The sequence below is a fragment of the Perissodus microlepis genome, chromosome 1 (genome assembly GCF_051167445.1).
Source record: "Perissodus microlepis isolate ML-2025 ecotype Zambia chromosome 1, ASM5116744v1, whole genome shotgun sequence".
NCBI classification, from domain to species: Eukaryota; Metazoa; Chordata; class Actinopteri; order Cichliformes; family Cichlidae; genus Perissodus; species Perissodus microlepis.
The window spans coordinates 1114424-1141796 of record NC_140461.1 but is presented as its reverse complement, the minus strand read 5'-3'; the positions used below and the strand labels follow the sequence as shown (position 1 = coordinate 1141796).

Here is a 27373-nt window from a genome sequence, read left to right as displayed (position 1 = left end):
AAAATGAAGCCGTTTCTTCTCTCGTCATATCTCCGCGACTGAGATACAAAGAGCTATGGAAATCGCAGTCAAAGTACACCAAAGTCCGCTGATTCACCCAGTACAAGAATTATGTTTTATTATGTTTTATTATTCTATCCCACCTAGTTTTTGAGTTACACGACGTTTTGTAACTCCAAAAAACGGCGATTTTCGCCTCTCACCGCGATCTAATTCTGACTGCTCATCACCCTGTTTTCCAGGCGCCCGCTCTCTTTCCCAGTGGCGCGATTGGTAATGAAACGGATCTTCAGACCGAAGTTCGTGGGTTCGATTCCACCTTGGCCCACATGTTTTTTTCACTACAAATTGATACACCATCACAGACCTGTAATTCATATTGATAATTTATTACAATTCTGCAAAGTTTTATGATTTTAGCAGCTTTTCTAATATGGACCTCAGATTCTTGTTAACAGTCTATGGCAGAAATACATACAAGTACACAGCCTGATGAAGCAGACAGAAGCAGTACCTCTGATTGGTTCAGCATTTTCACCTCTTATCAGCACAAATCTCAGCCTCTTCTGCTGTTTTCATTAGAATTTTAAGCTTTTCAGCAGAAATTCTGCTGATTGAACTCTTTTCAGCAAAATTTTCAGTTTTTTCTGCTGTTTTCAGAAAAAAACTCTTTTCAGCAGAAATTCTGCTGATTGAACTCTTTTCAGCAGAATTTTCACCTCCTTTATGCCCAAATTCTGCTTATTCACCTCTTCTGAAAAATTTTCAGCCTTTTCACCTCTTATTAGCACAAATCTCAGCTGTTTTCAGAAAAAACTCTTTTCAGCAGAAATTCTGCTGATTGAACTCTTTTCAGCAGAAATTCTGCTAATTGAAATCTTTTCAGCAGAAATTCTGCTGATTCATCTCTTTTCAGCGCAACTTTTTAATTCTTTACCACTTTTCAGCAGAAATTCTGCTGATTCACCTCTTTTCTGCAAAGTTTTCAGCCTTTTCACCCCTTATCAGCACAATTCTCAGCCGCTTCTGCTCATCTCATCACAATTGTCAGTCTCTCCACCTCTTCTTTATGAGAAAGAGTTTGGCGCAGTGAGATGAGTAGCAGCCTTGAGACCAGAAGTGCCAGGTTCGAATCCTGCTCAGGGCAATCTTTTTTTTTTTTTTTTTTTTTTTTTCAACTTTTTCAGCTTTTTTCAGCAGACATCTTCAGCGTTAAGGCATCCACACAGCATTTTCGCAGGAAATGCAAATTTTTCTAGTTTGTATTGCACTTCGTTTTTTTGCAAACGGGAGCTTTCTGTATAATATTGGTGACGCTGAGCACGTTTCCAAGGCTACCGTCTGTCGGGCAGTCAGGAATGTTACAGTTGCACTGAAACGTCTCCTGTACTCGTTTGTGGTGTTCCCCGGTCACAGACCCACAAGATTTATCAAAGAGGGATTCCACAAAATTGCAGGTATCAGGATGAACAAAACTTAATTCATGATGTGGTGATACTTGAACTACTACTTAAATTTTACATTTATTTTCAGGGTTCCCAGGCATGATTGGCTGTATAGATGGCACCCACATTCCAATCATTGCTCCTTCAGTAAATGAAGGAGACTATGTGAACAGGAAGTCTTTCCACAGCATTAATGTACAGGTACATAGTTCCCTGTAGCATTTCAAACTAACAAATTATTTCATTATAGTAATGGATGCTAATTTGTGTTCTCTGCACTGTGAAGATCATATGTGATGCTGCCAACATTATCACAAATGTGGAAGCCAAGTGGCCAGGCTCTGTTCATGACTCACGAATTTTTCGTGAATGTACACCGAGCACAAAATTTGGACATGGTGAGTTGAAAATACTTTAAAATATATAAAGACCAATTGCTACAGGGACATTTGAACTGAAGTGTATCCTTCTGTCTTAGGAGAGTTCACTGGCTACTTGCTTGGTGATAGGGGGTATCCATGTTTACCCTATTTGCTTACCCCTTACCCTGACCCTGAACCGGGCCTACAGCAGCGATATAATCTGGCTCATTGCAGGACAAGAGCCAGAGTTGAAATGACTATCGGAATGCTTAAGGCCCGGTTCCAGTGCCTTCAAAGACTCAGGGTCACCCCAGAAAGGGCATGTGACATTATTGTGGCATGTGTGATTCTTCACAACATTGCCACAATTAGAGGAGAACACTGTCCTTCTGAACCAAACATCAGCAGTGATCCAAACCATGAACATCCTGACCCTCCCACGGACATACAAGATGGAAGAGCAGTCAGAGACACCATATGTCACAATCATTTCCTTTGACCCATCACCTCAACATGTTGAAAGAAGAATAAACAGATTTTTTGTTCAACTGGCTTTATTGGTCGCCTGTATTTCCTGTACACAAAGTATTAGTAAGTATATTATTATGATGTTCAAACACTGAAATAATTCGTCCATCTCTGACCACTTCACCCACCCTTAACTGATGTTCCAGCAGTAAAATCTCAATCTTGGTCTTTTGGATCTGCTGCTTGAAGTGTTCCATTTCCAAGTCGCATTTTTTTTATTTTCTTGATCAAATAGGTCTTGTACAGCTGCTTTACAGGGAGCTATTGAAACACAGAAAATAGCATTGACATTCATAGTACATGCCTACTTAGGTTGGTTGTAAATCAGTGCTGAACATCTTACTGAGGAAAGGTTTGTTGGAGAAGTGGCTGGACCCTCTTCCTCTTCATTTCCATCATCACTCTGTTAGAGACATAGAAAGTCCATGGTTGTATTATAGTACCACATTTTATTCAATTGTTATATTTCCCATTGTAAGATGTAAACCTCATAAAGTGTCTCTGTTGCTTCCTCCTCTGTAACAGCTGTCAATGTTTCTTCATTATTTTCCTGTAGTAAAGAAATTAACAACATTGCTGTTCTACTGTAAACTCATATAATCTGTGGAGTATTAAGAGTACTCACAACTGCATGTTGGTCTGGCTCAACAGGAGGCTGCACCAGATGCAGTACACCATCACCATCAACTGATAGAATATGAGGTTATACAGGTCACTTATAACTTACAAGGGACCAAATGGCAATTAACAAACATGTACCAATCACCTTACACTTCATTGTCATTATGCTCTCAAAGACAACCAAGACTGAGGGAAGGCAAAATCAGTAGGGAAATAACTTCACTACAAAGTAATTCATTATGGTAAAGAGTTTATCAAATGAATGAGTAGCACTGCAAAGGTGACTGTGAAGAAAGGATGTATGCACATCATGTATTATTTTGAATTTACCCCTTATGTAGGCACTTGTGTCTTGCGGGGTTATTGACTCAGAGGATGTCCCCGCAGAGATGCCTTCAGCCACAGGGCGCCCACTGTTTTGGCTGAGGGCCAACTGCTCAGCCTCTGTGAGTGGTGGTGGTGGAGGACCCCCACCTGTTTTTCGGGCCTCCGCTTTTTATCTGTTGGCTATAACGGGTCACATTTGAGCATACAGAGTAAGCAAATATGTACTTGTAATGTGCTCAGATAATTTCAATAAGTGCTTACAGAAAGAAAATTAATGTAGCCTCTAACTGCAATTGATTTACATAGGACAAACAGACCAAGCACTATGGCTCATAATACAATTACACCTTACCTGTTTGGACTATATTTTTATATTTCATTTTTACTTGCTGCCAGGAACGTTTGGGGCCTGTTGGGTTGCACCTGCGCTCACATCACGTCACAAAATAAAATGTATAAAATAAAAAAAAAATAAAATAAAATATATATATATATATATATATATATATATATATATATATATATAATGAAATAACGTGTTAAATGGGTGGAAATCCCTAGATCAATGTTTAAATTAACACTCACGCATTGACTCTGTCGGCTATGTTTTGCCATGCATGCTCCCTTTCTTTTGCAGCTGAGGCTGTGTTACTTTTTTTCCGCAAAATTTGCATGTTATCGGCATATGCTGCCATCAGAATTTCGGCCTCAAGCGCTGTAAAATACATTGACCGCACCTTCTTTCCCTCCGTCTCCATGGTGACTCGCTTAATCTGCGCGCGCTTAACTTGGGGTTGACGCAACTCCGCGTTGATTGAACTAATTGTTATCAGCCTTTCTGAAACCGAATATTCCGAGTTGGACAGTTCGGGGTTACTCAACCCTGAGTATCATTTTTAACTCTGAGTTTTCTAAACCCGCTTTCTGAAACAGACCCCAGGGGTCCGTTCTTCGTACCTCGCTAAGTAAGTTAGCTGGATTTGATTGTTGACGATTTCGCGTGATCTTGGATCGTTCGGTTCTCCGAAGCTCATCCGGGACTTGCTGTCATAGCAACAGATCCTAAGCGTAAACCTGCTTGGGAGCAGGCTTACTTTATGTAAACAGGATTAGATCGCGGCCGCTCAGGTATGTCCGCTTCATTTATACGAAAGCAACAGCGATATTTTCCCACTGTTTTTCCATAAATAAATATTATCAGTGTAACTAAAGATAATGCAGTATTTGATTCTTTTATTGATTTCATACAGATACATACAGGTCATTTCCTAAAAAAAGGGAAATGTACTATTAATCATTCTATTTCATGTATTTGATTATTCCAGATGTAATTCATATTTTAGAGTAGTAATAGTAAATTACTTCGTGTAATCAAGATGAGAGACCACGGCTATAAAAGCGAAGGTGGATTTGGGAAGTCTGTCGCAGCCATGTCCTGTCCGTTTGTACGCGAGCAACCCATTGCGGAAGGTGCAAGATTGATAAGGAGAGTTTTCAGAATTCAGCGTATATTGCGGGATAGACAGGATCCTTTAGCTCAGCGCGACAGTGTGCTCATAGAGAGATATCGATTTTCCCGTGAGGGTATTATTTACTTAACCAACTTGTTGACGAGGGGGTGCAGGACCACCACCTGTCTTTTTTTGCTCTGCCCTTTTCTTGGTTGCTGTTATAAACAAACAAACAGATTATTTCAGGGTCTCTTTTCAAGAGACTAAAAGCAATATAAGTGATAAATATTACCATTCTGTAGAATATTCTTATATTTCACTTTTACTTGTTCCCATGTTCTAGTGGGTCCTGTTGTGGCTGTAATGTGAAAGAGGATATAATGTAATATAATATAATAAATTTACCCTACCGCCTACTGGTGTTGGCCAGAGGGGCCGATGGCGCGATATGGCAGCCTCGCTTCTGTCAGTCTGCCCCAGGGCAGCTGTGGCTACAACCGTAGCTGCCTCCACCAGTGTGTGAATGCGAGAGTGAATGAATAGTGGCATTGTAAAGCGCTTTGGGTGCCTTGAAAAGCACTATATAAATCCAATCCATTATTATCATTATTATCATTATTATTATTATTATTATTATTAATAAATTACTTACGAGTTTAATTTGTCAGCAACTTTCTGCCAGCCCTCTCTCCTTGCTTTTGCAGCCTTTGCAGTGTTCCTTTGCGTTTTAATTAAACTCTGAAACTCCTGAAATCCCTCAATCAAGAGTTCTTGCTCTGCTGCCGCTCCTTCGACATTTTCGCCGACCAATCAAAGGGTTGCCGATCAATGTTTCTACTATCGATGCGTAGCCCCTTTTAAGCCACCCAGTGATCTCACATTACTTCATCCAGCTGTACTAATCGTCAACAACGGGTGTGTTCGGAGAACCGGAATAGCGAGCTCAAAGTTAGCGCGATGATTTGATCTTGGATGTGTCATTTGATCTTGTAAGCGAGGTACGAAGAACGGACCCCTGTTTACATAAAGTAAGCCTGCTCCCAAGCAGGTTTACGCTTACGGATCTGTTGCTATGACAGCAAGTCCCGGATGAGCTTCGGAGAACCGAACGATCCAAGATCACGCGAAATCGTCAACAATCAAATCCAGCTAACTTACTTAGCGAGGTACGAAGAACGGACCCCAGAGGACGTTTCTGTGTTTTATGGTTGACTTATTTTTTCTTCTTATGCTGAATCGAAGAAAAATGAAGTAAATCGGACCTCGCTGCCCTCACCTGCAGTACCTGCGGCTGCCACCAGGAGACGCCGCCCCCTTTGTTTTAATATCTGAAGCGTTTGTTTCATTGAAGCTGCGTCCCACACACGCCCCGAGTGGGGTGAATGTGGGACTCGGGACCTTGTAGCTGTCACAAACATTCATATCTGATCCTGCGTCTGAATCCTGTTTGTCTTGTTTCCTGTCTGAGAGCAGAGGGACTATTTCACCTCCTCGCATCCTTCTAATGTCACAGTTTCATAAAGAGAAACAGAGCCCGGTCCAAGCAGCCGGCACAGCGAGCTGGAGCAGCCTCCGCGTCGATCACTGACATGTTTACATTTATTCTATTTGCATCTTTATTTCACGCTTTCTTCCTATTTTTACTTCCTGTTGCGTAACACTGCCACAAAGACGTTCGTTCCTGTTTAAAACCAGCCGCTCCGCTGACGTTACACTCATCCGTGTTTGTGATTGCTGAGCTCCAGATCGCTGAGCGCGCGGGTTAACCCAGCGAGCTGATAACCTGCTTCCGGTGACCTCTGACCCTGACCGGTACGCTGAGGAGTGACCTCAGGCCTGCCGGGTCTGCCCGGCTGAACTCGGCTCAGTGCGAGGATCGGGGCAGGGGGCGGGGCTTTGTTTGTTTACGTGTGATGCAGTGAGATACGCTCCACCTGATTGGGTGGATTTTGGTGACGTTTGAGGCGGCGGGGGAGGAGCCTGTGTGAGATAAACAACCTGTGGATGAAAACAAGCACAGAGAGAACCGGAAGCTTCAAAGCAGCGAAAACATCGACTTATCGGAGCAGGTGGGTCTGAATCTTTAGTTACACCCACGCGTGACCTTTGACCTGCACGCGGTTAGTGTTAGAGTCTCTGTTCCGCCGTACCGGAGCACGGGCAGGGGTGCTTGTTCCAGCTGGGGGTACACGGAGTCCTGCCGAGGTCTGTTTGTCACACACACACACACACACACACACACAGGCGCGTGTCTGTTAGTGAGTGCGTGCACTTCTGTTGTGTTTCACGCACAGATGTTTCTGTAAACATGATGAAGCTGAGGGTCACGTGATGAAGCGGAGCTGCGGTCAACATGTGAGCAGGACAAACACACACAGGAATAACGGTTCTCAGTTCAATAGAAAATAAAGTTTTATTATTTTAAGATCTTACAAACTGCTGTTGAGCAGTAATGTGGAAACAGGAGGTGAAAGGTCACGACCCGACTTCCTGTCTTTGTGGAACATCATCTGGGTTCAAGCTGCTCAGGTTTCTGAGGCCTCGGCGTCATGAGGGAAGCTTTTTACCTGTGATGATCTCACCTGTGTGCTGCTCTTTATCCACAGGTGCTGTCGGAAACGTCGGGATGATCGGAAAGATTCTTGCTCAGCTTATCGGGAATGCCAGCGAGGACCTGGAGTCAGCAGGAGAAGAACACGAGACGCTGCTGGAGTTCGAGGACGAGGGCTGGGTCATCGTTAACCTGCCAGGTGAGAAAGTCAACCTGCTTCAGGTGTACACGCTGTAGCGCCGATGCTTCTGAACATCTCTGATCCTCATGCAGAGGGCGGGCTTCTGTCGGCTCCAGACGGGGACCTCCTCGAGAACCTGCTGATCGAACACCCGAGCATGTCCGTCTACCAGATGAGACGCGGGGTGGGTGGAGCCGAGGAGGAGGAGCCGGGCTCTGATGAAGGGGAAACCTCAAGGTTATGATGCTGACGATGCTTTCATTCAGATAATCTGAAACCAGTTTTACAAACACAGAAGAAGACAGCAGGGCAGGTGGGCGGGGTTTATAATGTGGCTTCCTGTGTGTCTCTCCAGGCCTGTGGCGGTAAGGCGGCATGTATCCTGGTGTCTCGCCGCCTGGGGGCTTCCTCTGCCGTACAACGTCCAGCTGCCGGCGGCGCAGCGTGCCAGGAGTCGTGCTGAAGGCAGGAAGCTGAGCCGCGGCGCCCTTCACAGGCAGAACCTCACCAAGACACGCTTCTGCCCTGCAGAGCGGCGCTACGGACACTTCAAGCAGCCCTGCCAGCGTCTCTACAACTACTGACTCCGATATCGGCGCCGCTCAGGCTTCACCTCGCCGTTACATCACGTGACATTCACCACTTCCTGTGCAGTAAAGCCATCAAACAGCTGAAAGAACCACACGTTTTTCATTCGTCTGTAAACTTTATTATCAGCAGGGCGAGCGCCGCGCGGCACAACAGTCACTGCTCAGATTAATGTTGATGATGTCAGAGCTTCGTGCTCTGTCGCCGTGTTTAAATCTGTCATTTTGGCGGCTTCGCTCTTCTTCTTCTGCGTGTTAAAGTGTGTGATGAGTTGACCTCTTGACCTTTGCAGCGTTCCTGCTGCTTTTCTACTTTTTATTTGACACAAATGTGAGATTTTAATTTGTGTTTTTATTTGTGTGTATTTATAAAATGTTTTAAAAAAACAAAATAAAGTTTTTGAGATTTTCTAAAGCTGCGGTCTGCGTGTCTTTATGGTGGGGGCTCGTTCACTGGCGGAGCCTCCGGATTTTTCCCATGAACCTCTTCACCTGCTGCGCGTCCACCTCGTTGGCCCAGTGCCCGCCCAGCTTAAAGTGGGAGCCCACTATCATCGCGTTTGCATCCAGGTAGCTTTCGACATTGTCATAGGTCACTCCTGAGCCAATCAGCACGGGGATTCCCACAGACTGGGAAACGTCTGGAAAAACGGAGAAAAAAATCACTTTAATGAATTTCTATTTAAGAACACGTCAGCAGTCGAAAGCTTCTTTTCCCACCGTCCAGCAGCACACGAACGCATCTCAACCCTCCAGACTTACAAACCCTGAAGTCCACCTGAGGCTGTGAGGAACGAGGTTTAGAATTTGAATTAAATCATTTAGATTTCATTTAAACCTCTGAATATTACAAAGGAATCTAGTAGATCGCTACTGAACGCACTGCAGGCTGGACTCACAGCACAGAGAGGCGTCGGGGTGAGGGCTGCTGTGGTCTGGGAAGGCTGTTTGAATTATTGGCGCTACTTCCTGCCTCTCAGTCGATATGTGACCCACCCTGATTAGTCTCACCTGGTCACACCTGTTCCCACTCTGATGATCCTTCTGTTCCCTGACACAGTCCGAGTGTTTTCCTGGCTCCGTGTTGGGACTCTGTTCTGGATTTTGGACCTGGTCTTTGCGCCCTGTCTCTGATACGTTTGCCTCGTTTACTGTCAGCTGTTTGGACCTTGGGTTGAAGCATTGCTAACTAAAACGCAGCCGCTGCTAGCATGTGTGGTTTGTTTATTTCGCCTGGAGCAGCCTCTGCTATATAAACATCATCACTGAGCGCTAACTCCTTGGAGCTCAAAGGTATCTGACTGCATGCTGTGCAGGACCTTTGGGTCGGAGCAGGACAGTGTGTGTGCAAACAGGCTCACTGCATGCCTATTCTCTGGCTTCATAATGACTTTGCTCACCTGAGGTGTGCCCTCTCTGACCTGCCAGAGTCTCCTGTCTGTGCGCAGAGGGGTGTGGCAGATATAAGACTGACACATTAGAGCAGGGGTGTCAAACGTACGGCCCGCGGGCCGGATCAGGCCCGCAAACTGGTTTAATCCAGCCCGTGAGATGATTTTGTAAAGTATAAAAATGAGCAGCAATTTTTCAATAAAGAAACTGCTGTTCCAATTGTGTCCATTGGATGGCGCCATAGCAATTGTGAGCTACTTTGTTTTGCCCGCGAAATTTAAACCTGATGTGCTTTGGCACCCTCATTGCCCCAATATGTCTCTGTCAAAAAAGAGAACAGTGGATGCAGAGTGCAGTGTTACAAGAAAAATGGTCATCCTCCTATTTATTCACGGAAGTGAATGGGAAAGCTGTATGTTTGGTGTGTTCCCAGCATGTTGCAGTGCTGAAAGAATATAACATCCGCCGCCACTGTGTGACTCTTCATGCCGACAAATATGACAACTTTCAAGGACAGCGGAGAAGAGAGAAGGTGAACGAACTGTTGGCGGGTCTGAAGAAACAGCAGTCTGTGTTTACTCACAGCCGAGACATCAGTGACGCTGCAGTGAAAGCTAGCTACCTCATTGCTAACGACATTGCACTAGCGTCAAAACCATTTAGTGAGGGTGAATTTGTAAAAACATGTATGATGAAGGCATCGGAGATTGTGTGCCCTGAAAAGCGCCAGGCCTTTGCAAATATCCGCCTGACAAGAAACACAGTTGCCGACAGGATCTCTGATCTTTCAGCGGATTTGGACAAAAAATAAAGTCATTTATTGTGTTTTCAGTTGCAATTGATGAAGGCACGGACATTACAGATGTTGCACAACTGGCAATTTTCATCCGCGGAGTTGATGACTCATTGACCGTCACCGAGGAGTTCGTGGAGTCGGTACCGATGACAGATACAACGACCGCAGCTGATATTTTCACCGCACTCGTCGGCGCGCTGGACAGGGTGGGAGTGGACCGGTCCCGCGCTGTCAGCCTGGCTACAGATGGCGCGCCCTCAATGATCGGGAAGAAAGCAGGCGTTGTAAAAAAGTCCAGAGATAAAGTGCAATTTGCAAATGGAGGACGGGATTTTTGGACTTTTCACTGTATTTTGCACCAGGAGGCTTTGTGTTGCAAGTCACTGAAAATGGGTAACGTCATGAAGGTGGTCATCCAAACTGTTAATGTCATCCGATCCAGAAGCGTCAATCACCGTCAGTTTGACAGCCTTCTCAGAGAGAAAGACCACATCTATGGCCTGCCGTACCACACTGCGGTGAGATGGTTGAGCCGAGGTGCTGTGCTGAGGCGTTCCTTTGATTTACGAGAAGAAATTGAACAGTTTATGGAAGAAAAGGGCAAACCAGTGTTAGAATTTCATTCTGCAGAATGGATGCAGGACCTTGCATTTATGGTGGATGTTACAGAGCACCTGAATAACCTGAACAAACAGCTGCAAGGATGCAACAAAGTTGTCAGGCAGTATTATGACAGCATACGTTCTTTCAAGTTGAAGCTGTTATTGTGGGAGACGCAGCTCGCTGGCGGTGATGCAGCTCACTTCCCCTGTCTGAAAAATGTGTGCACGATCCAAAGTGTGGCAGATATGAAGCGGTTCAAAGATAAAATAACGGGACTGTTACTAGTTTGAGCAACGATTTCAGATTTTTGGTGAACTGGAGAAAGACTTCAAAGTTTTTTGCTCGCTGTTCAGCGTGAATCCCTCTGATCTGCTGTCAGGATCCAACTTGAAATAATAGACTTGCGGTGTGACTCGCATTTGAAGGGCAAAAGCCGCAGCTGGCTTGAACACATTCTGTCAGAATCTCTTGCCAGGTTACCCCAACTTGACAGCCCTCGCTGCAAAACCGTTGTGCATGTTCGGAACCACGTATCTTTGTGAGCAAGTTTTCTCTGTAATGAGCATAAATAAAACAAAACTGCGCTCAAGGCTCACGCACAGGCACTTGAATCACATCCTGAAGTTAGCTGCCGCTCAGGATGTGAAGCCTGATATTGATGAGCTGGTGAAAGCTAAAGATGTCAGGTATCAGGAGTCAAATAAACGATGCAACCCCACTGAAAGTGCTGCATGAGGCACCCTGGTGTAGTTCTGTGATCTGTGATATACTTCTGTGAATCACTGAGGCACTGTGTGCTTCTGTGTTCTTTGTCCTCAGAATTTTCAAATAACTTGAGGTGTTTTGTAATTAATAGTATGTTGTGCTTTTGGACACACTGTCCTCAGGCTCCAGCTTGATGTTTATACAGGGCTCTAGAGTGCGACCAAATTTTTCAGTGGTGCGCCTAAAAAAAAAAAAATTTGGTTGCACCTGTGCGACTAACTGTTCGGGTAACAAAACAAATCTCTGCAACTCTCCGTGTGGTCAACAACAGACACACATTTTGCCCCTATCGTGGACTAAACCAATCAGAGATAGTCAGGGGCGGGACCTCTCTGATTGGCCGTGGTCCAGTTGAAAGTGCAGGTGGAAGAGAGAGGTGAGTAGCTTGAATAAGGCGATATCAATTCCACACAAAGACGTAAACACAGAGCGGACCCGACGCATCAGAATCAGCTTTGTCTTTCTCGGCTTTCTCACCCGACGGCCCGAACACGGACACGCTGTCGGAGCTCAGCGATTCTGATGCGTCGGGTCTGCTCTGTGTTTACGTCTTTTTGCGCTGATTCTGAGCTGCAGGTTTTGTCTCTCCAACCAAAATTTGCCGAGCCAGCAGCAAAAGAAGCAGCAAACTACGCTTCACATTTGATCAATGTCGTCATGAATTCCCTCTGACTTCCACCACGATAAAAATCACACTTCCTGCACAGCTCTCTCTCTCTGTACTTCAGGAACAGTGTCCTGTCTCAAATCTGTTTTCTGCATTATTCATTGGCTTATTACCCACCAGTCTACCGTTGTTTACAGCGCTGTCTTTTTCTTTTTTCACTTAAATGACCTCTGACAAGAAAGCCTAATGTCTGCTGTTCGATACTGAAGAAATTTAAACTTCTTAAAATTATGCAAAATTGCAGAATATTTTTAAGGTTATCTGCTATAAAAAGCCAGACCAGGAAAATCTCCTTCATGTCTTTCTGCGTTTTATTCTCAGTTACTTTCACACAAAGGCATCTGCTGTGATGTTCACAATGCTGATGAAGTCTCACATGTATCAGTGCTGATAAATGATCAGAATTATAATATTTCTGACTGTCTGAGGCTAAATTGAATCGAATCAGGACTTTGAGAACCAGAATCAAATGGATTATAGAGATCAGTGATGATACCCAGCCCTAGTGAGCAGCCTGGGCCCGACAGAGTGGATGTAGCTGTAATAAGAAAAGACGAAAAGAACTATCGATAACTTTTTTGTTAAGTTAAGGCCTGATCCGTCTGAAATTCATAGCCAGCTCTGACACGGTGCCATCAATCTTTGAATGCTGAAAAAGCAGCAGAGTATCCAGGAAACACATTATATGCTGCAGTAAATGCACTGCAGTGTCCCCTCTCCCCGCTGCCTTTCAGCAGCAGGCAGCAGCAAACAGGTCGTCAGAGGAGCCGAGATGATGATTAAGTTTAACATTTTCTACAATATTGACAAAGCACTTTAAGCACAAGATTGTTAGTTAATAATTTAGAAATGAATATTGTCTGTATGGGCTTCCCCCCCAAAGAAGGTGCACATGTCAAACTGCGGTGTTAAGTGATGTGGTTGAAAAATTTGTGTGCGCCTAACTTTTGTGCGGGTGCGCCTATGTCAAAAAGTTAGTCTAGAGCCCTGTTACATACTTTTGTTGATGTGAGACTGTTTCTAATTGATTATATTTGATTTATATATTTAACCTATTCTGTGGTTCTTGTACTTGTTTGAGGGACAGGATTTCATTATTTTTATCTACATTGCTGCCTGCGAAGTGACACCCTGATGTAGTTCTGTGATCTGTGAAACAGTTCTGTGAATCACTGAGGCACTGTGTGTTTGTGTTCTTTGTCCTCAGAATTTTCAAATAACTTGAGATGTTTTATGATTAATAGCTCTGTTGTGCCTGTACTATTTTGAACATACTGTCCACAGGCTCTAGCTTTATTTTTATGTTGATCGTATTAAAACAAAGAAAACAATCTGAAGTTGTTGTTTTTAAGTTATATATACAATGATTTTACCAGTCCGGCCCACTTGAGAATAGACTTTTCTCCATGTGGCCCCTGAACTAAAATGAGTTTGACACCCCTGCATTAGAGTGTGACAGAATATAAAATACGCTTCAGACGCCTTCACCACCTGCAGAGCTGCACTCAGTGAACCTCCGCTCACACGCGTGACCTGGTGAATGTGTCTGAACATGACCAGCACCTGTGTGTGTGTGTGTGCGCAGCAGTGGCATGTACAGCACTCAGACTGTTTACAGGGTTGAGTGTCCGGCTGCTATAAATATCCTGGCTGCTGCGAGGACGCGGTGCAGAGTTCAGACTCAGTAACCTGAGCTGATGCAAACCTTACTGACTGATTACTGCAGGATTTATGGTCCTGTGCATGAAGCTGCATGAAGCTGCAGAGCAGCACCTGAACGCTGATTGGTTAAATGTTTTAAACAGGAAATGGAACTACAGATGAGGAAGCACAAAAACATGGCACTCATCAGTAACACCTGAGGGCAGGTATAGCTCTGGGTTTATCTCAGTGAATGTAGGTGGAGCCATGACTTTCATTTCTAAGCTTTCAATAGGAAATGAACTGGTTCTTTTCTACTCTGATCACTTAAAGACACAGAGGGAAAAACGAGTGGATTTATCTCCCACAAACAGCTCAGGTGGGCTTGACCCCCTGCTGTGAGTGTGACATTTAAAATTCAGACTCTTTGGGCGCCGGTTTAGCTCAGTGGTTCGAGTCCGACCCGCGGCCCTCTGTCCCTCGGGTTTCCTGTCAGTCTTCACTGTAACTATTTAATAAAGCCAGAGAAAGATTCAGCTTTGAGCTGCTGAACAAACACTTTCCAGTCCTGCTGCTGATAGAGGTGAGGGGGACCTCTTCTGGACAAACGGGGTAAAAGCAGGAGGACCTGAGGTGAGGGGGCTTAAAAACATGTCTGATATGTTGTGAAATACTGTTCTGAGAATAAAGTGAAGTGTGCATCCACCCACGCAGCACAGCTGATGAAGTCACACCTGAACCCTGCAGAGCCAATCAGCTGTTTCTGTGCTGCATGCAGGTGAATCCTTTCTGCAGCTCTAACAGGAGTCACCTGACCTGAGATTTTAACTTTAGATTTTAATTTCAAAATAAAAATCCTTGTAGTGTCTCCTCCTTTTTATATTCTGCAGCGTTAATCTCAGCAGTGACCAGAAGCTGCTAGGATTCTGATTGTAGATGATAAAGTGATAAAATGCAGTGAGTGACAGTCTGTCTTTATCACAGAGTGACGAGAGTCAGGCTAACATCTGGACAGAGTGTGTGTGTGTGTGTGTGTGTGTGTGTGTGTGTGTGTGTGTGTGTGTGCGCGGCAGGGGCGGGACCTCGGAGCTCCTCGGGGTCGGCCTGCAGTCCTGTGGCTGCTCCTGTGATGATGACGCCGTCTGAGAGGAAGAACTCAGCAGCACGCGCCGTCTCTGCGACGCTCACGTCTGACGTCAGGGCGTGAGAGCTGGAAACACACACACACACACACACAGAGGCATGTGTGGATGTTACACACTGGAGATGATAAGTGGTTTGCACTGTAATAAAAATCAAACCTTGTGTGAGGTGTGTGAAAGTTTCATGATTTGCTGCTCAGTGGGGTGGATGCTCCTCCCACAGCAGCAGGTGAGCTGCCCTTCAGTGTGCCTGCAGTAGACACCAGAAGGACACCACAGGGGACCATCAACACGAAAGCCGCAGGTCCAGGCAACATCCAGGACGGCCTCTAAGAGCTCGCCAAGGTGCTGACACACATTTTAACACCTCTCTTGCCCAGGCTGGCCCCATTAACGTCCCAGTGCCTGAAAGCTCAGCTGTGACAGGCATGAATGACTATTGGCCAGGGCCGCTCATCCTGATTATCTGCAGCTGTACTCAGACACAGGAAGTGTTTTCACGTCTTCTTGCATCACTGAGTACTCCATTCTTTACTATAACTGCACAGCAGGTGACCTCACCTGTGCTTCTTCTTGATGTCGGTGAAGATCTGCACGTGCTCAGCTCCGATCTGTTTGCGGTACCGCAGTAAGTCCCCAGCGCCGGCGTTCAGGAGGCCTTCGTCTGCCACGTGAGCAAAGACGAAGCCCTCAGCCCTGATGAAGTCCAGGCCTGGAAGCACACAGCGCCGTCACCGTGCTGATCACACGTCCTGCATCTTTCCAAACACATCAACATGAACTGAACGAACAACTGAACCTGAAGCCAGAGCCACAGCCAGAGCCGGCTGATTGGCTGCAGTCAGGATCTGCGCTCCTATCGGCAGGGACGGACAGGCGGCCCTAACGCTGCAGCAGACGGCGGTCATGCAGGCGCTCACCTCGGGGCCCACGCTCAGAGAGTACGGCACATCGTGCATGTTTTCAACGATCAGTCCATCCTGAAAGACGGGATTGGAGGTTCGGTTAGCGCCTCGCCTGTGCAGACTGCAGAGCTGTGAGGAACGCAAACAACGTGCACAAACGTACAACCCCTGCGTCTCTGTAGATCGCTGCCTCCCGGCACGCCGCCTCGCTGATTTCAGACATTTTCAAAGAGCCCAGTGGGCTACCTGAGGAAGAGGAGGAGCCTGTTATATAAGGTCTCAAAGAGTACCCTCAACACTTAAGGATGTGGGCACCGATGTGCACATCATGCATGTACAAGAATGTTTTTCTCTGCAGCTCCTCCTACTCAAAGTCACGAGTACACCTGGTGACACATCAGGACACAACCGTGATCACCTGGACGAACAACAAAACACCGCATATTTACAGCGTGTCATTATTTATTTAACACTAAACCAAAACGCAGAAGCAGCGTGTGAGAAACTATCAGCTGCTGCTAATCAATGCAGGTTATTGACTAACTGATCATCAGCAGTGTGAGCGCCTCTGTAAAAGCAGAGGTTTGGTCTGTTTGCAGGGCGACCGTGTTCAGGTGTGTTAACACAATCCCAAAATATCCCTACGAGTGGACGTCCCAGCAAGTTTACCCCAAGGTCAGAGCGTGCAGAAAGTGTGTGTTAGTGTGTGAAAGGTCAAAGGTCATGACAGCAGAAAAAGTGAGAACAGGCCTTGTTTGGACAGGAGAACGGGGCCGAGGTTCAGGGTTCAGCGGCGTTACAGTTAGGGTGGGTCATCGTGTGCATCGATGTTCTTATTGTGTATTTTGTTGCCGTGTATCTTCGTATGAAGTTAAGGTCGACTGTACTGCTGCGAGTCTCAGCCTGCAAAAGGGATGTTTGATCTCGACTCACATTGTCCTGGTTAAATAAAGTTTAACTGCCCCGTCACAGGGCGACCACACCGGTGTGTGAGGCTGAAATGTTACACGTCTGACTTAATCAAGTTCATGTCTGAGCGCAGCGTACGCAGGAAAATGTCACATATCAGCTAAATCTGAGCCAATCAGAATGTGCGATGTTGTCTTAACCTGATGACGCGCAGGCCCACGCGAAGCTGCACGCCAGCTCACCCTGAAACCACATTTTGCAAACCTCTGTGCTCTTACTGACCTCCCCCTGCCACGACCAAACACTTCACCTGAACCTGGAGGACGCCGACAGGTGGACTCTGTTACCTGGCAACGCTTTCACGTGAATCATTCCGATAACGACGGATTTTAGACGCCCAAACAGCTCCAAAAACTTCATCCTTCCCTTTCTGTGCAGACGCCACAGAATGAAACCTGTTTGTGTCGTTCGCAGGAGGGGGTCATGTGACTGACCAAAGGTCGACTTTGTTCTGTTCACCAAACAAAAAGAGTATTTCAGCTTCACCGAAGATAAGAACACAATCATCTCTGGAACAAGTTTGTTTCTGAATAAAAGAAGTTTCCTGGCTGTGAATCAGGGCCAGCAGGACGTGTTTCATCTATTTAACTTTTACGCTCTCTGAGGAAGCTGAAGTTTAACCATTAATGTTTGTCTGCACTCACCTGGCTCTGGGTTTCCTCTCAGACTCACCTTCCTCCACTTTCACCCACTTATTAAAACTTCTATTCTTCATATAGCAGCAAACCTCGAAGCTCCGTGCCGACTGCAGGAAACTCAAAGCAGTCGTTCTGCACCTGGCAGCTCCATCACCCTCCCTCCTCTGCTGGACTCCTCCTTCTCACTCCCAGTGAACGTCTGAACATCTTCAGCTCATCCTCTGCCATCTCCAAACAGCAGAGCTCACTGCTGTCTTTGAACCTTCCCTTTGTCTCGTGCTGCTACCCTTCCGTCACGAATCACCCCTGACATTCATCTCCACCCGCTCCGCCCTGCCTTCTTCACCTCTCTAGTGCACCGTTCATTGCTTTGGGTCCACACCAAGCCTCCTTGTCCTCCTTCCTTTGTCCAGAGGACACTCCCTGCAGTTTCCCTCAGCTTTACTTTCCCAGCATCCTTCCTTCCTTCACTCACTTGCTCTTCTTGATGTCCAAAGTCACCCTGCAGTCAACCATCCGATACTGCCCAGCTACATCCTCCCTGACACCACCTCACAGTCTCATTTCTCGCTCAGATCACACCTTCTGTACCTTCCTCCACCCCTCTGACCTCCACCCTGTGGGGCGTACACACTGACACCCTTCGACCTCACGCTTCATACTGGTGATCTTGCCTGTTACTCCTCACCTCCACAGCACTGCTCAGGCTCCTCCTTCAGGATTACTCCTGCTCCATTTCTCCTCCCGTGATCAGAGCTGTCTGTAAATCACGAGGAAGCCTCGGTGCTTCCCACAGCTCACAGGGATCATCGTGGAAGTCTCCACTGTCCTGACCTGTGCTGCTGTGTTTGTAAATGCAGATGCTGAGCTCTGTTACGGGTCATGTCTCAGCAGCAGGAGGAAGGATGGTACCGATGTGACGTTATTACATTTCCTGTATAAGCTGGTTATTAAAACCTAATGAATGATCATATTCAGCCTGCAGCAACAACCGTGTGAGGACGCTGTCATGTGATCACGTGACCAGCAGCCACAGATTTGCTGACGTCAAAGGTTGGTTCGCCTCCTTCCGCCACTTTATCAGATTTAATGGTGAAGTTGGGAGCTCGGGGAGGAGTCCGGAGGCGGCTGAGCGGGTCATTCCGTTGCGGTCGGAGGCGGGGCGAGTACGGCAGCCCGCAGTGGACATGTGGGAGGCGATACGCTTCATTTTCCCGCTGAATCACAGCCTGGTCCCGGTGACAGACACTGAAGGTAACGTGCACGGAACCCGCTCGCTCACTTGCTACGTCATTCTGCCCGCTTTGCGTCGTTTTCCGCGTCTTTCTGCGCCGCTTCTGCCTTTGTTTACATCTGACACACAGCCACGCGGTGCCCGAGCGCTTCCGGTCTGCGAAGATCCGCCCCTCGCAGCTGTCAGCGCGGCACTCACGCCCCCATTTTTACCGGCAAAACTAAAAACTCACCATTTCCTTCACGCTCGCGACCATCCGCGTAGAGTTCAGCCAGCATACCTGCCGCGTGCCCTGCACAGGTGAGCGGCTGAGGTGACGCAGCTCAATGCGGCTGTAAAGCGGCGCAGAGGGTGGAGATTTAGCGCCAACTGGAATCTACGCCTCCTGACGTGGAGCTCATCTGCGCTCTGCGAGGCGCCAGCTCGGAGCAGTTAGCCCGGCCTAAGCTCAGAATCCCGGGCACCGCGAGCAGGAGAGCACCGGAGGACAGAAAGCACACACCTGGAGAACACACTTGGAGAACCTGAGGGGACCTGAGGGGAACCCACTGCGGGGTTAAACCTTCTTTTGGAGCTCTCGGCGGAGCAGGGTGAACTTCAAGGGAGGAACTTGAGGTGAGTTTTTGCAGCTGGCTAAAAGTTTGCGTGAGTAGAATTGGGGCTTGATTGCCTGCAGCGTAATGTGACCCAGGCTCCCACGTTAAACCCCCACGGTCTCCGGTGCAGACGTAGACAGCCCCCGGGGGTTCGGCTCTTTGTTGGCCGCTCCGTGTCCGCATCAGGCGGCCATGATGTGCAGCCGGACTCGGTAAAATATCGCTGTTTTCGGTTAACCGAGCTCCGTGGCCGCCTCAGACCAGCCTTGCTCGGTGTGGCGTGGATGTCGGGGCAGTTTCCCGGGTCTCCGAGGTCCGGTGGGGGGGCTTTGGGGGCACTTGAAAGCGGCCTGCTGCCCCGCTCTCCGCGCCAGGCTGAGCCGGGCTTTGTCGGGAGGAAGGCGGCTCGGAGTGGGGGTTGGGGCCGCTGTACGTCGCACTTTTACGGCTGTTTAAGTCTAAATTTCAAGTCGTTTGTCGTCCCCAGGTTTGCTCCCACGGACGCTTCCACGGCCCCGACTATAATGAGAGGAACACGGTGAGTTTGGCCCACGCAGGAAGAGCCACCAGGAGCTTTAGCCTCACGGGCTAACTAGCCTGTTGTTTCTGGACCGTGTGAGCGTTTACCCGTGCTAACCCGGGTTTGTTCGGCTGATTGTGGACATGGCAGCGCTCGCTAACAGCTGCTGTTTGCTTTGCTTGTTTCAGGGAAGACACAGAAGCGAAGAGTGCTCCTGCCGAGGCCCCCAAACACACCACAGTCCGACCGAGGAAGAGGAAGGCAGATGTTGCTATTGTGAGTGTCCTGAAAGGCTGGCTGAGGCTCCAGCAGGGCCCCCCACACACACACACTCTGCTGGGGTGGGTCATTGATGTGTTTTGTCACAAAGAGGGTTCCAACAATGTTGGACATCATATTAGAGAGCCACAGTGAGGAGAGCTGAGGCAGAAGCAGTGGGCCGTCATCTGAGGGGAGATGGTGAACAGCACGAGGCACAGAGCGCGTCTTTAAGCTCAGGTTTTTTGTAACTGCAGCCCGTGGCGCCGCTGACAGGTGGATGGTCAGCGGTCACCTGATCCAGCCCTAACTTATTAGCTTTGCCAGGAAGACGGTTTGAAGGCTGATCACCTGACACCAAGCGCGGTCCACAGGAGGGGCACCTCCAAACAACAAAAGCATGAGAACGATAACTCCAGGGTTCCTTCTTTTCTGTTTGTTCCTCAGGTTTTACCGGATCTGGATGAGGAGGTAGCAGAGATGACGAAGAAGAAGCAGCGCGAGTGTGAGGTGGGTCTAATTACCTGCAGCGACTCCACGCCCACAGTCTTGGAGGCGTGTGTTCCTCCTCCTCCACCCTTCTTCGACTCTAACCGAGCTCTTCCTGTCTCCCAGCCGGGCTGGAGTCCTGCAGCTGATCGCGTGAGTCCGCAGAGGTGGATCTCCACGCCTGATCAGGAGGAGTGCCCGCTCGTCCCCCCGGTCAACGCCAGCTTTCCTCATTACAGCTTCCACACCACATGTGTGACACCCGTGCACCACGCGCCACTGCCTGCGCTCTGGTGAGTGGTGCTGATGGCTGCTCAGCCCTCAGCGTAAGGATCTGTGGTCGGGGGTGTTTTCCTTTAATCTGTCACCTGTACCTGTCCCGTGTCAGCAATCTGTTTGACTCTGTGTCTGTCAGCTGGGCCAGTAAGGACGCCGTGTGGAACAACATGCTGGAGAAGGACAAGTCCTACAGCAGAGACGTCCACATGATGGACAAACATCCACACCTGCAGCCCAAGATGAGGGCCATCCTCCTGGACTGGCTCATGGAGGTCAGTACTGAGTCTGTGAACCTGCAGCACGACCTGATCTCAGGTGTGTCTATACGTGAGATTTTAGCTTTACGCTAACCTTTAGCTTCAGGCTGCAGGTTTTACTGTGGACGATCCACGGCAGACGCAGCTCGGCATCCCGGAAACCATGAAATCATTCATCTGTGGATAAACAGTAAAGATGCAGTCACCTTAATGTACTCAAGGTGTGCGTGTGCATGTGTGCGTGCGTGTGTGTGTGTGTGTGTGTCAGGTGAGCGAGGTCTATAAGCTGCACAGGGAGACGTACCACCTCGCTCAGGACTACTTTGATCGCTTCATGGCCACCCAGAGGAACGTCCTCAAATCCACGCTGCAGCTCATCGGCATCACCTGCCTGTTCATTGCCGCCAAAGTCGAGGTAGGGAGGGCGGAGCTCTTCGGTACCGTGCGGGTGCTTTGTTGCAGCGTGTCTGCTGCGTTTCTCATCTTTAAATGTTTCTCTCCCAGGAGATGTATCCTCCCAAAGTCCACCAGTTTGCCTACGTGACAGACGAGGCCTGCACAGAAGACGAGATCCTCAGCATGGAGATCATCGTCATGAAGGTAAAACGCACGACCTGCCTCGGCCTTAACCGACCTCTGAGCACACCTGTGTCCTCACCTGTGAGACACGGCCTCTGTGACGTCATCAGGTTTCCTTTGGTTTCTCAGCTGAAGACTCGGTGACAATTTCACTCTTTGGTCCATTTAATTCAGCTTGATTTATGCAGCGTCAAAGGTGCTTTATACCGTCAGGTAAAGACCTACAGAGAACCAGACGGTCCTCTATGAGCCAGCACCTGGTGACAGTGGGAAGGAAAAACAGGAAGAAACCTCCAGGAGAACCAGGCTCAGGAAGGGGCGGAGCCATCTGAGCGGTTTAATGATGCTCATTGTGTTTAAAAAAATCAATTTTAGTTTGAATAAAGTGATCTCGATTCCTTAAGTCCTGAATCAAGTTTAAATATAAATGTATTTTGCCAGAAACAACAGAATCTCAGGTTAAAGCTCACAAAACTATTTCAACAACCAGCAAACGGCTAAAGCTGTGAACGCATCATTTCATGATGTCAACAGGAAGTGATGTCATTCTGTCATCGCAGCCCTTAAACCTGCGTCAGATGCGAGTGTGGGAGTGTTGGGTGTCTAACGTGGACTCGTCTTCTCTCTAGGAGCTGAAGTGGAGCCTGAGCCCACAGACTCCCGTGTCCTGGCTCAATGTTTACATGCAGGTGGCTTACCTGAAGGACGCGGACGAGCTCCTCCTCCCCAGATACCCGCAGGCCACCTTCACGCACATCGCAGAGGTACGCCGTCTGTTACCATAAATGAATTGTGCCGATGTGCTCGGAGACGAGCGTCTCTCGCTGAGGTGGGACCGTCTGTCTCCCGCCGAATGTCTCTGATGGTGCGTCTGCTTTCAGTTGTTGGACCTGTGCATGCTGGACGTGCGCTGCCTCGAGTTTTCTAACGGCGTTCTCGCTGCTTCGGCGCTCTTTCACTTCTCGTCCCTGGAGCTGGTGGAGAACGTGTCAGGTAAAAATCATTTTCCACACTTCCTGTTTGTCCGCGCTGGTGTGACTCCACCCCGACTCACCTCCTCCTCCTTCTGTCCGTGCAGCTCTGAAGAGGGTGGAGGTGGAGGAGTGCGTGAGGTGGATGGTGCCGTTTGCGATGGCGCTGCGAGAGGTCGGCAGCTCGCCGATGAAAACGTTCCCGGGAATCTCTGCGGATGACATGCACAACATCCAGACACACGCCCCCTACGTGACCTGGCTGGTAGGTCCAACAGCTGTGTGTGTGCGTTTGTTTATTTCCCCTCACAGCCACCGGTTTGTAACTTTATTGATAAGTTTATCGCTCCGGGGTACAATCGGCTGGTTTTGACTATTTCACCTTTAAAACGGTTTCTCGCCTTGTTTGGTTTCGTTCTTTCAGGACAACCTCACGTGTCTCAGTTTACCGTATTAACACAACTGATCTGAAATCAGACAAACATGAAATCAGTAGAAGTTTTATTTTTTACTGTAACAAACACAAACATGTTTAAAGAATAATTTTCATAACTTGAAATGCAAATATAAATTGTAAGTTTTAAAAACTATGCACAAGTTTTGCAAACAAAGTTTTTTGCAGCTATTTACCTAAAAATGCAGCTAAGCATTTGTTTATAACCATTTCAAAGTATTTACAGAACAATCAGCTGTTCTGCATCAAATAAGAGTCACACAAATTATTTGTGCCGCTCCAAAAAATAGTTTCTGTCCACTGTAAGACAGAGGAGCACGTCCCAGCCTGACACCTGCAGCCTGACACCTGCAGCCTGACACCTGCAGGTGTCAGGACGGCGTTTACACTGTGATCTGTGGCTCTTTGGCAGCAGCTGTGACGGGGGTGGGGACACACAGTATCCCACATTCTTGATTTTTAGTTCACAAACACTTCTTATAACGATGAACTCCTCCTGAAACTTTGGAGCTTTTAGCTCTTTATACAGTAAAGTTACAGGAGGATAAAAATAATAATTAGTCGTTTGTTAAAATAACCACGTCTGACGTGAGAACAATAAATATAGACACTGAATGCTAACGTAACAACACTCATTTTTCACAAATCTAAAACATCACTACTTCACGTCTAGCTGTCTGCAAGGGAGGCGGAGTAAACTGGATCCCCACTCTGCCCGGTGGGTGCTCGTGGCGTGGGGGGAGGGGGTTTTGTCGGCGGTGCCTACTTCGGCACAACACCTGGTTTGGCAGCACGTAGCGAGGCTCCAGATGCTCTGTGTGAACTCCAGACCACCGACGGTCCCGCACACAGCAGCCGCTCTATCACGTGACGCGTACTGCTCCGACGTGCTGAGGTCACTACCTGCGCCACATGTTGCATGTTTTGTGATTTTAAAAGCAGTCAGGGTCAGACCGATGCTGCACATCGGACCGCTCCATCCGTGTCCATGACGCTACACGCTGACTACACGACGCTACACGCTGACTACACGACGCTACACGCTGACTACGCTGACTACACGACGCTACACGCTGACTACACGACGCTACACGCTGACTACACGACGTTACATGCTGACTACACGACGTTACACGCTGACTACACGACGCTACACGCTGACTACACGACGCTACACGCTGACTACACGACGCTACACGCTGACTACGCTGACTACACGACGCTACACGCTGACTACACGACGTTACACGCTGACTACGCTGACTACACGACGCTACACGCTGACTACACGCTGACTACGCTGACTACACGACGCTACACGCTGACTACGCTGACTACACGACGCTACACGCTGACTACGCTGACTACACGACGCTACACGCTGACTACACGACGCTACACGCTGACTACACGACGCTACACGCTGACTACGCTGACTACACGACGCTACACGCTGACTACGCTGACTACACGACGTTACACGCTGACTACACGACGCTACACGCTGACTACACGACGCTACACGCTGACTACGCTGACTACACGACGTTACACGCTGACTACACGACGTTACACGCTGACTACACGACGCTACACGCTGACTACACGACGCTACACGCTGACTACACGACGCTACACGCTGACTACGCTGACTACACGACGCTACACGCTGACTACACGACGCTACACGCTGACTACACGACGCTACACGCTGACTACGCTGACTACACGACGTTACACGCTGACTACACGACGCTACACGCTGACTACACGACGCTACACGCTGACTACGCTGACTACACGACGTTACACGCTGACTACGCTGACTACACGACACTACACGCTGACTACGCTGACTACACGACGCTACACGCTGACTACACGACGCTACACGCTGACTACACGACGCTACACGCTGACTACGCTGACTACACGACGCTACACGCTGACTACACGACACTACACGCTGACCACGCTGACTACACGACGCTACACGCTGACTTTAGACTGCAAACACGCTCGACGTCACACATCTCAACTCTCTCGCTCTCCCCCCCCCCTTACTAAACAACCAAATGCCAGGATGCTATATCATTGTTTGATTGGTCGACATGGTACATTTTTTCTACCAATAGGAAAGGGGCGTGTGCTTGCTAGCAGGAAACACACCCTTTCTTCCTGCTGTAAACGCAGTAACAGTTTCATTCAGAAAAAAACATTTTTTATCATCTCTGGATCTACGTGGCCTCTCGACATAAGATTAGATAAGATACCTTTATTAGTCCCACAGGGGAAGTTTAAAAACTTGTCTATAGATCACTGCATCTCCATGTCGTCTTACGTTGGTCATGTGATTAGGACACGCCCACGTGTGCGTTGACCCCCAAAGCGTTAATATCAGAGCAGAAGCAGAAATTCAGACAGAATAATTTCGTAAAAATGATGAAAACGTGAAACGCGCTGCCACCTCTGGTTAAACGAGCTCGAAGCAGAAGAACTCATGGCAGGTCAAACTGAGCAGCAACGCCCTCCAAGCAAAACGAGTGAAACTGCTCTGTTCACACTTCCTGTTTCCAGCCCCGTCGTGGCGGCGATGACGGATCCAGAAAACTGCTCAGCTCAGCTGATTCTGGATTGTTTCCGTTTCCTCCTGAGAGCCGAGGAAAACTTAAGTCTTAAGTTTTTTCCAACATGGGTTGCAGCGAGGACCGCCCCCTTCATGGCGGTTAGGTTACTGAGCGGTCATCATAACGCGGTGGTAGAGGGCGGAGTTATGTAGACTCCTGGGCGTGTCCCGCAGGTCGATGGGGACAGGATGTAGTAAATGTGAGAAACGTCCAAACGTGTGCTTGTTCACACGCGTGTTCCTGCTGTGTTACAGGAAAAGGCGTACTCCTACCAGGAGGTGGAGCTGCAGTGTCACGGCGGCTGCCCCGTCCCCTCGGGCGTCCTGACTCCGCCCCTGAGCAGCGAGAAGACCGAAGAGCCGGATCGAGGCGAGGCCACCGTGGTTAAGATCAGAACCAGCATGGAGTCTCCGCCCCCCCAGTAGCAGAGCGCTGCTGACGCCAGCGTGTTGGATTTGAGTTTCAGCTGAGATTAAATTTTTAATTCCAGGGAGGGAAACAGTATTTTGTGCTTTCTGGGAGCTTCTCAGAGCTTCTGTGGGCGCAGCGAGGAGACGCGTCACCGCCATGGGAACGTGCTTAAGCTCCGGTCTGAGCGCGAGCAGAGGAGACTTTGTTTTCATGCTTTTTACTAGTGGTGCTGCTGAACGCTCGCATCAAGTCCAACCACGCCTTTATTTTCTATGCAGAGGCCAAACTGAGGAGACCTTTAGAGCGTGCGAGCGAGCGAGCGTGCGTGTTTAAATCTATTAAAACTATTTCTAGGGTCGTGTTTGGCTCTACGTGCTGCTATAAAGTGGGCTGAGCATGATGGGAACTGTGTGTGTGTGCGTGTGTGTGTGTGTGTGTGTGTGTTTTCCTTTTTAATGGGCACAGTGTGGCCATGTTCTGCTTGGGGACCAGTAGCTTGGCTACCTTGATGGACAGGTGAACCAGCCGGGCTTCAGAAGCTAAATGTTGATTGTCTTGAACTTTGACCTTTTTATCCCAAAAATGTCTCTACATGATTTGTTTTGTTTGTTTTTTAATGAAATGCTGCTACATGTTTTCCAATAAAGGTTTTTAAGCTCTTTGACGTGATGAGTGTGAGATGGACGAGTTCAGGCTGCGCTCCACTAGGTGGCACTGTGACACCGTCAGACGCTTTAAGCTGATAGGAAGGAAACGGGAACTCTAAGAGCATCTCTGGCACTCAAACATGAGTTCACTGCATTCAAACAGGAGATGAGGTGTTAGGATAACACAACGATAGTGATGCTGACAAAAAGAGCTTGAACTGAAGATGTTCTGATATTGACTGGCAGTGAGACGGGATCAGAAATGAGTCCATCAGAGGGACAGCTGAGGGGGGAGGGTGTGAGAGGAAGAGCTCAGAGGAGGTTCATGGATGTAGTGAAGGAGGACATGCAGAGGGTAGGATATGGTACTACAGACCTTGTAGTACCATATCACCCTATTAGAGCACTTCGCTCTCGCTCTGCAGGCCTACTTGTTGTTCCTAGAGTATTTAAAAGTAGAATGGGAGGCAGAGCCTTCAG

The 27373-nt window shown here is 48.1% G+C and overlaps 3 protein-coding genes and 1 long non-coding RNA gene across 8 annotated transcripts; 3 read left to right on the top strand and 1 right to left on the bottom strand.

The window, feature by feature from the left end:
- Window positions 1-1270: 1270 nt before the first annotated feature.
- LOC146393056 (uncharacterized) lies at window positions 1271-2360 on the top strand. Its single transcript, XR_014800038.1, has 2 exons — window positions 1271-1646; window positions 1732-2360. It is a non-coding gene; the product is annotated as an uncharacterized LOC146393056 (long non-coding RNA).
- Window positions 2361-6112: 3752 nt separating this feature from the next.
- On the top strand, window positions 6113-8468 carry LOC146393055 (tumor protein p53-inducible nuclear protein 1). Of its 2 annotated transcripts, none has more exons than XM_084925664.1 (4): window positions 6113-6803; window positions 7341-7484; window positions 7559-7703; window positions 7822-8468. In XM_084925664.1, the coding sequence occupies exons 2-4, from the start codon at window positions 7361-7363 to the stop codon at window positions 8048-8050; spliced, it is 498 nt and encodes a 165-aa protein (XP_084781790.1). In that variant the 5' UTR covers window positions 6113-6803; window positions 7341-7360; the 3' UTR covers window positions 8051-8468. The 2 variants fall into 2 exon arrangements, with proteins under 2 accessions (XP_084781790.1, XP_084781798.1); XM_084925672.1 differs by lacking the exon at window positions 6113-6803 and adding an exon at window positions 6810-6939.
- A 35-nt stretch (window positions 8469-8503) lies between these two features.
- On the bottom strand, window positions 8504-17572 carry LOC146393054 (uncharacterized protein F13E9.13, mitochondrial). Its single transcript, XM_084925652.1, has 6 exons — window positions 17221-17572; window positions 16128-16210; window positions 15859-16039; window positions 15621-15771; window positions 15000-15127; window positions 8504-8694 (listed from the first exon to the last, which is right to left on the bottom strand). Exons 1-6 carry the CDS (start codon window positions 17438-17440, stop codon window positions 8504-8506), a joined length of 954 nt encoding a protein of 317 aa, XP_084781778.1. The 5' UTR covers window positions 17441-17572.
- A 799-nt stretch (window positions 17573-18371) lies between these two features.
- ccne1 (cyclin E1) lies at window positions 18372-26910 on the top strand. 4 transcript variants are annotated; one of them, XM_084925622.1, is made up of 12 exons: window positions 18372-19613; window positions 19889-19939; window positions 20110-20197; window positions 20627-20689; window positions 20795-20961; window positions 21084-21219; window positions 21473-21619; window positions 21709-21804; window positions 22413-22547; window positions 22665-22776; window positions 22862-23019; window positions 26090-26910. In XM_084925622.1, exons 1-12 carry the CDS (start codon window positions 19594-19596, stop codon window positions 26258-26260), a joined length of 1344 nt encoding a protein of 447 aa, XP_084781748.1. In that variant the 5' UTR covers window positions 18372-19593; the 3' UTR covers window positions 26261-26910. The 4 variants fall into 4 exon arrangements, with proteins under 4 accessions (XP_084781748.1, XP_084781757.1, XP_084781739.1 ...); XM_084925631.1 differs by having other exon boundaries at window positions 18373-19420; XM_084925613.1 differs by having other exon boundaries at window positions 18373-19939.
- The last annotated feature ends 463 nt before the right edge of the window (window positions 26911-27373 follow it).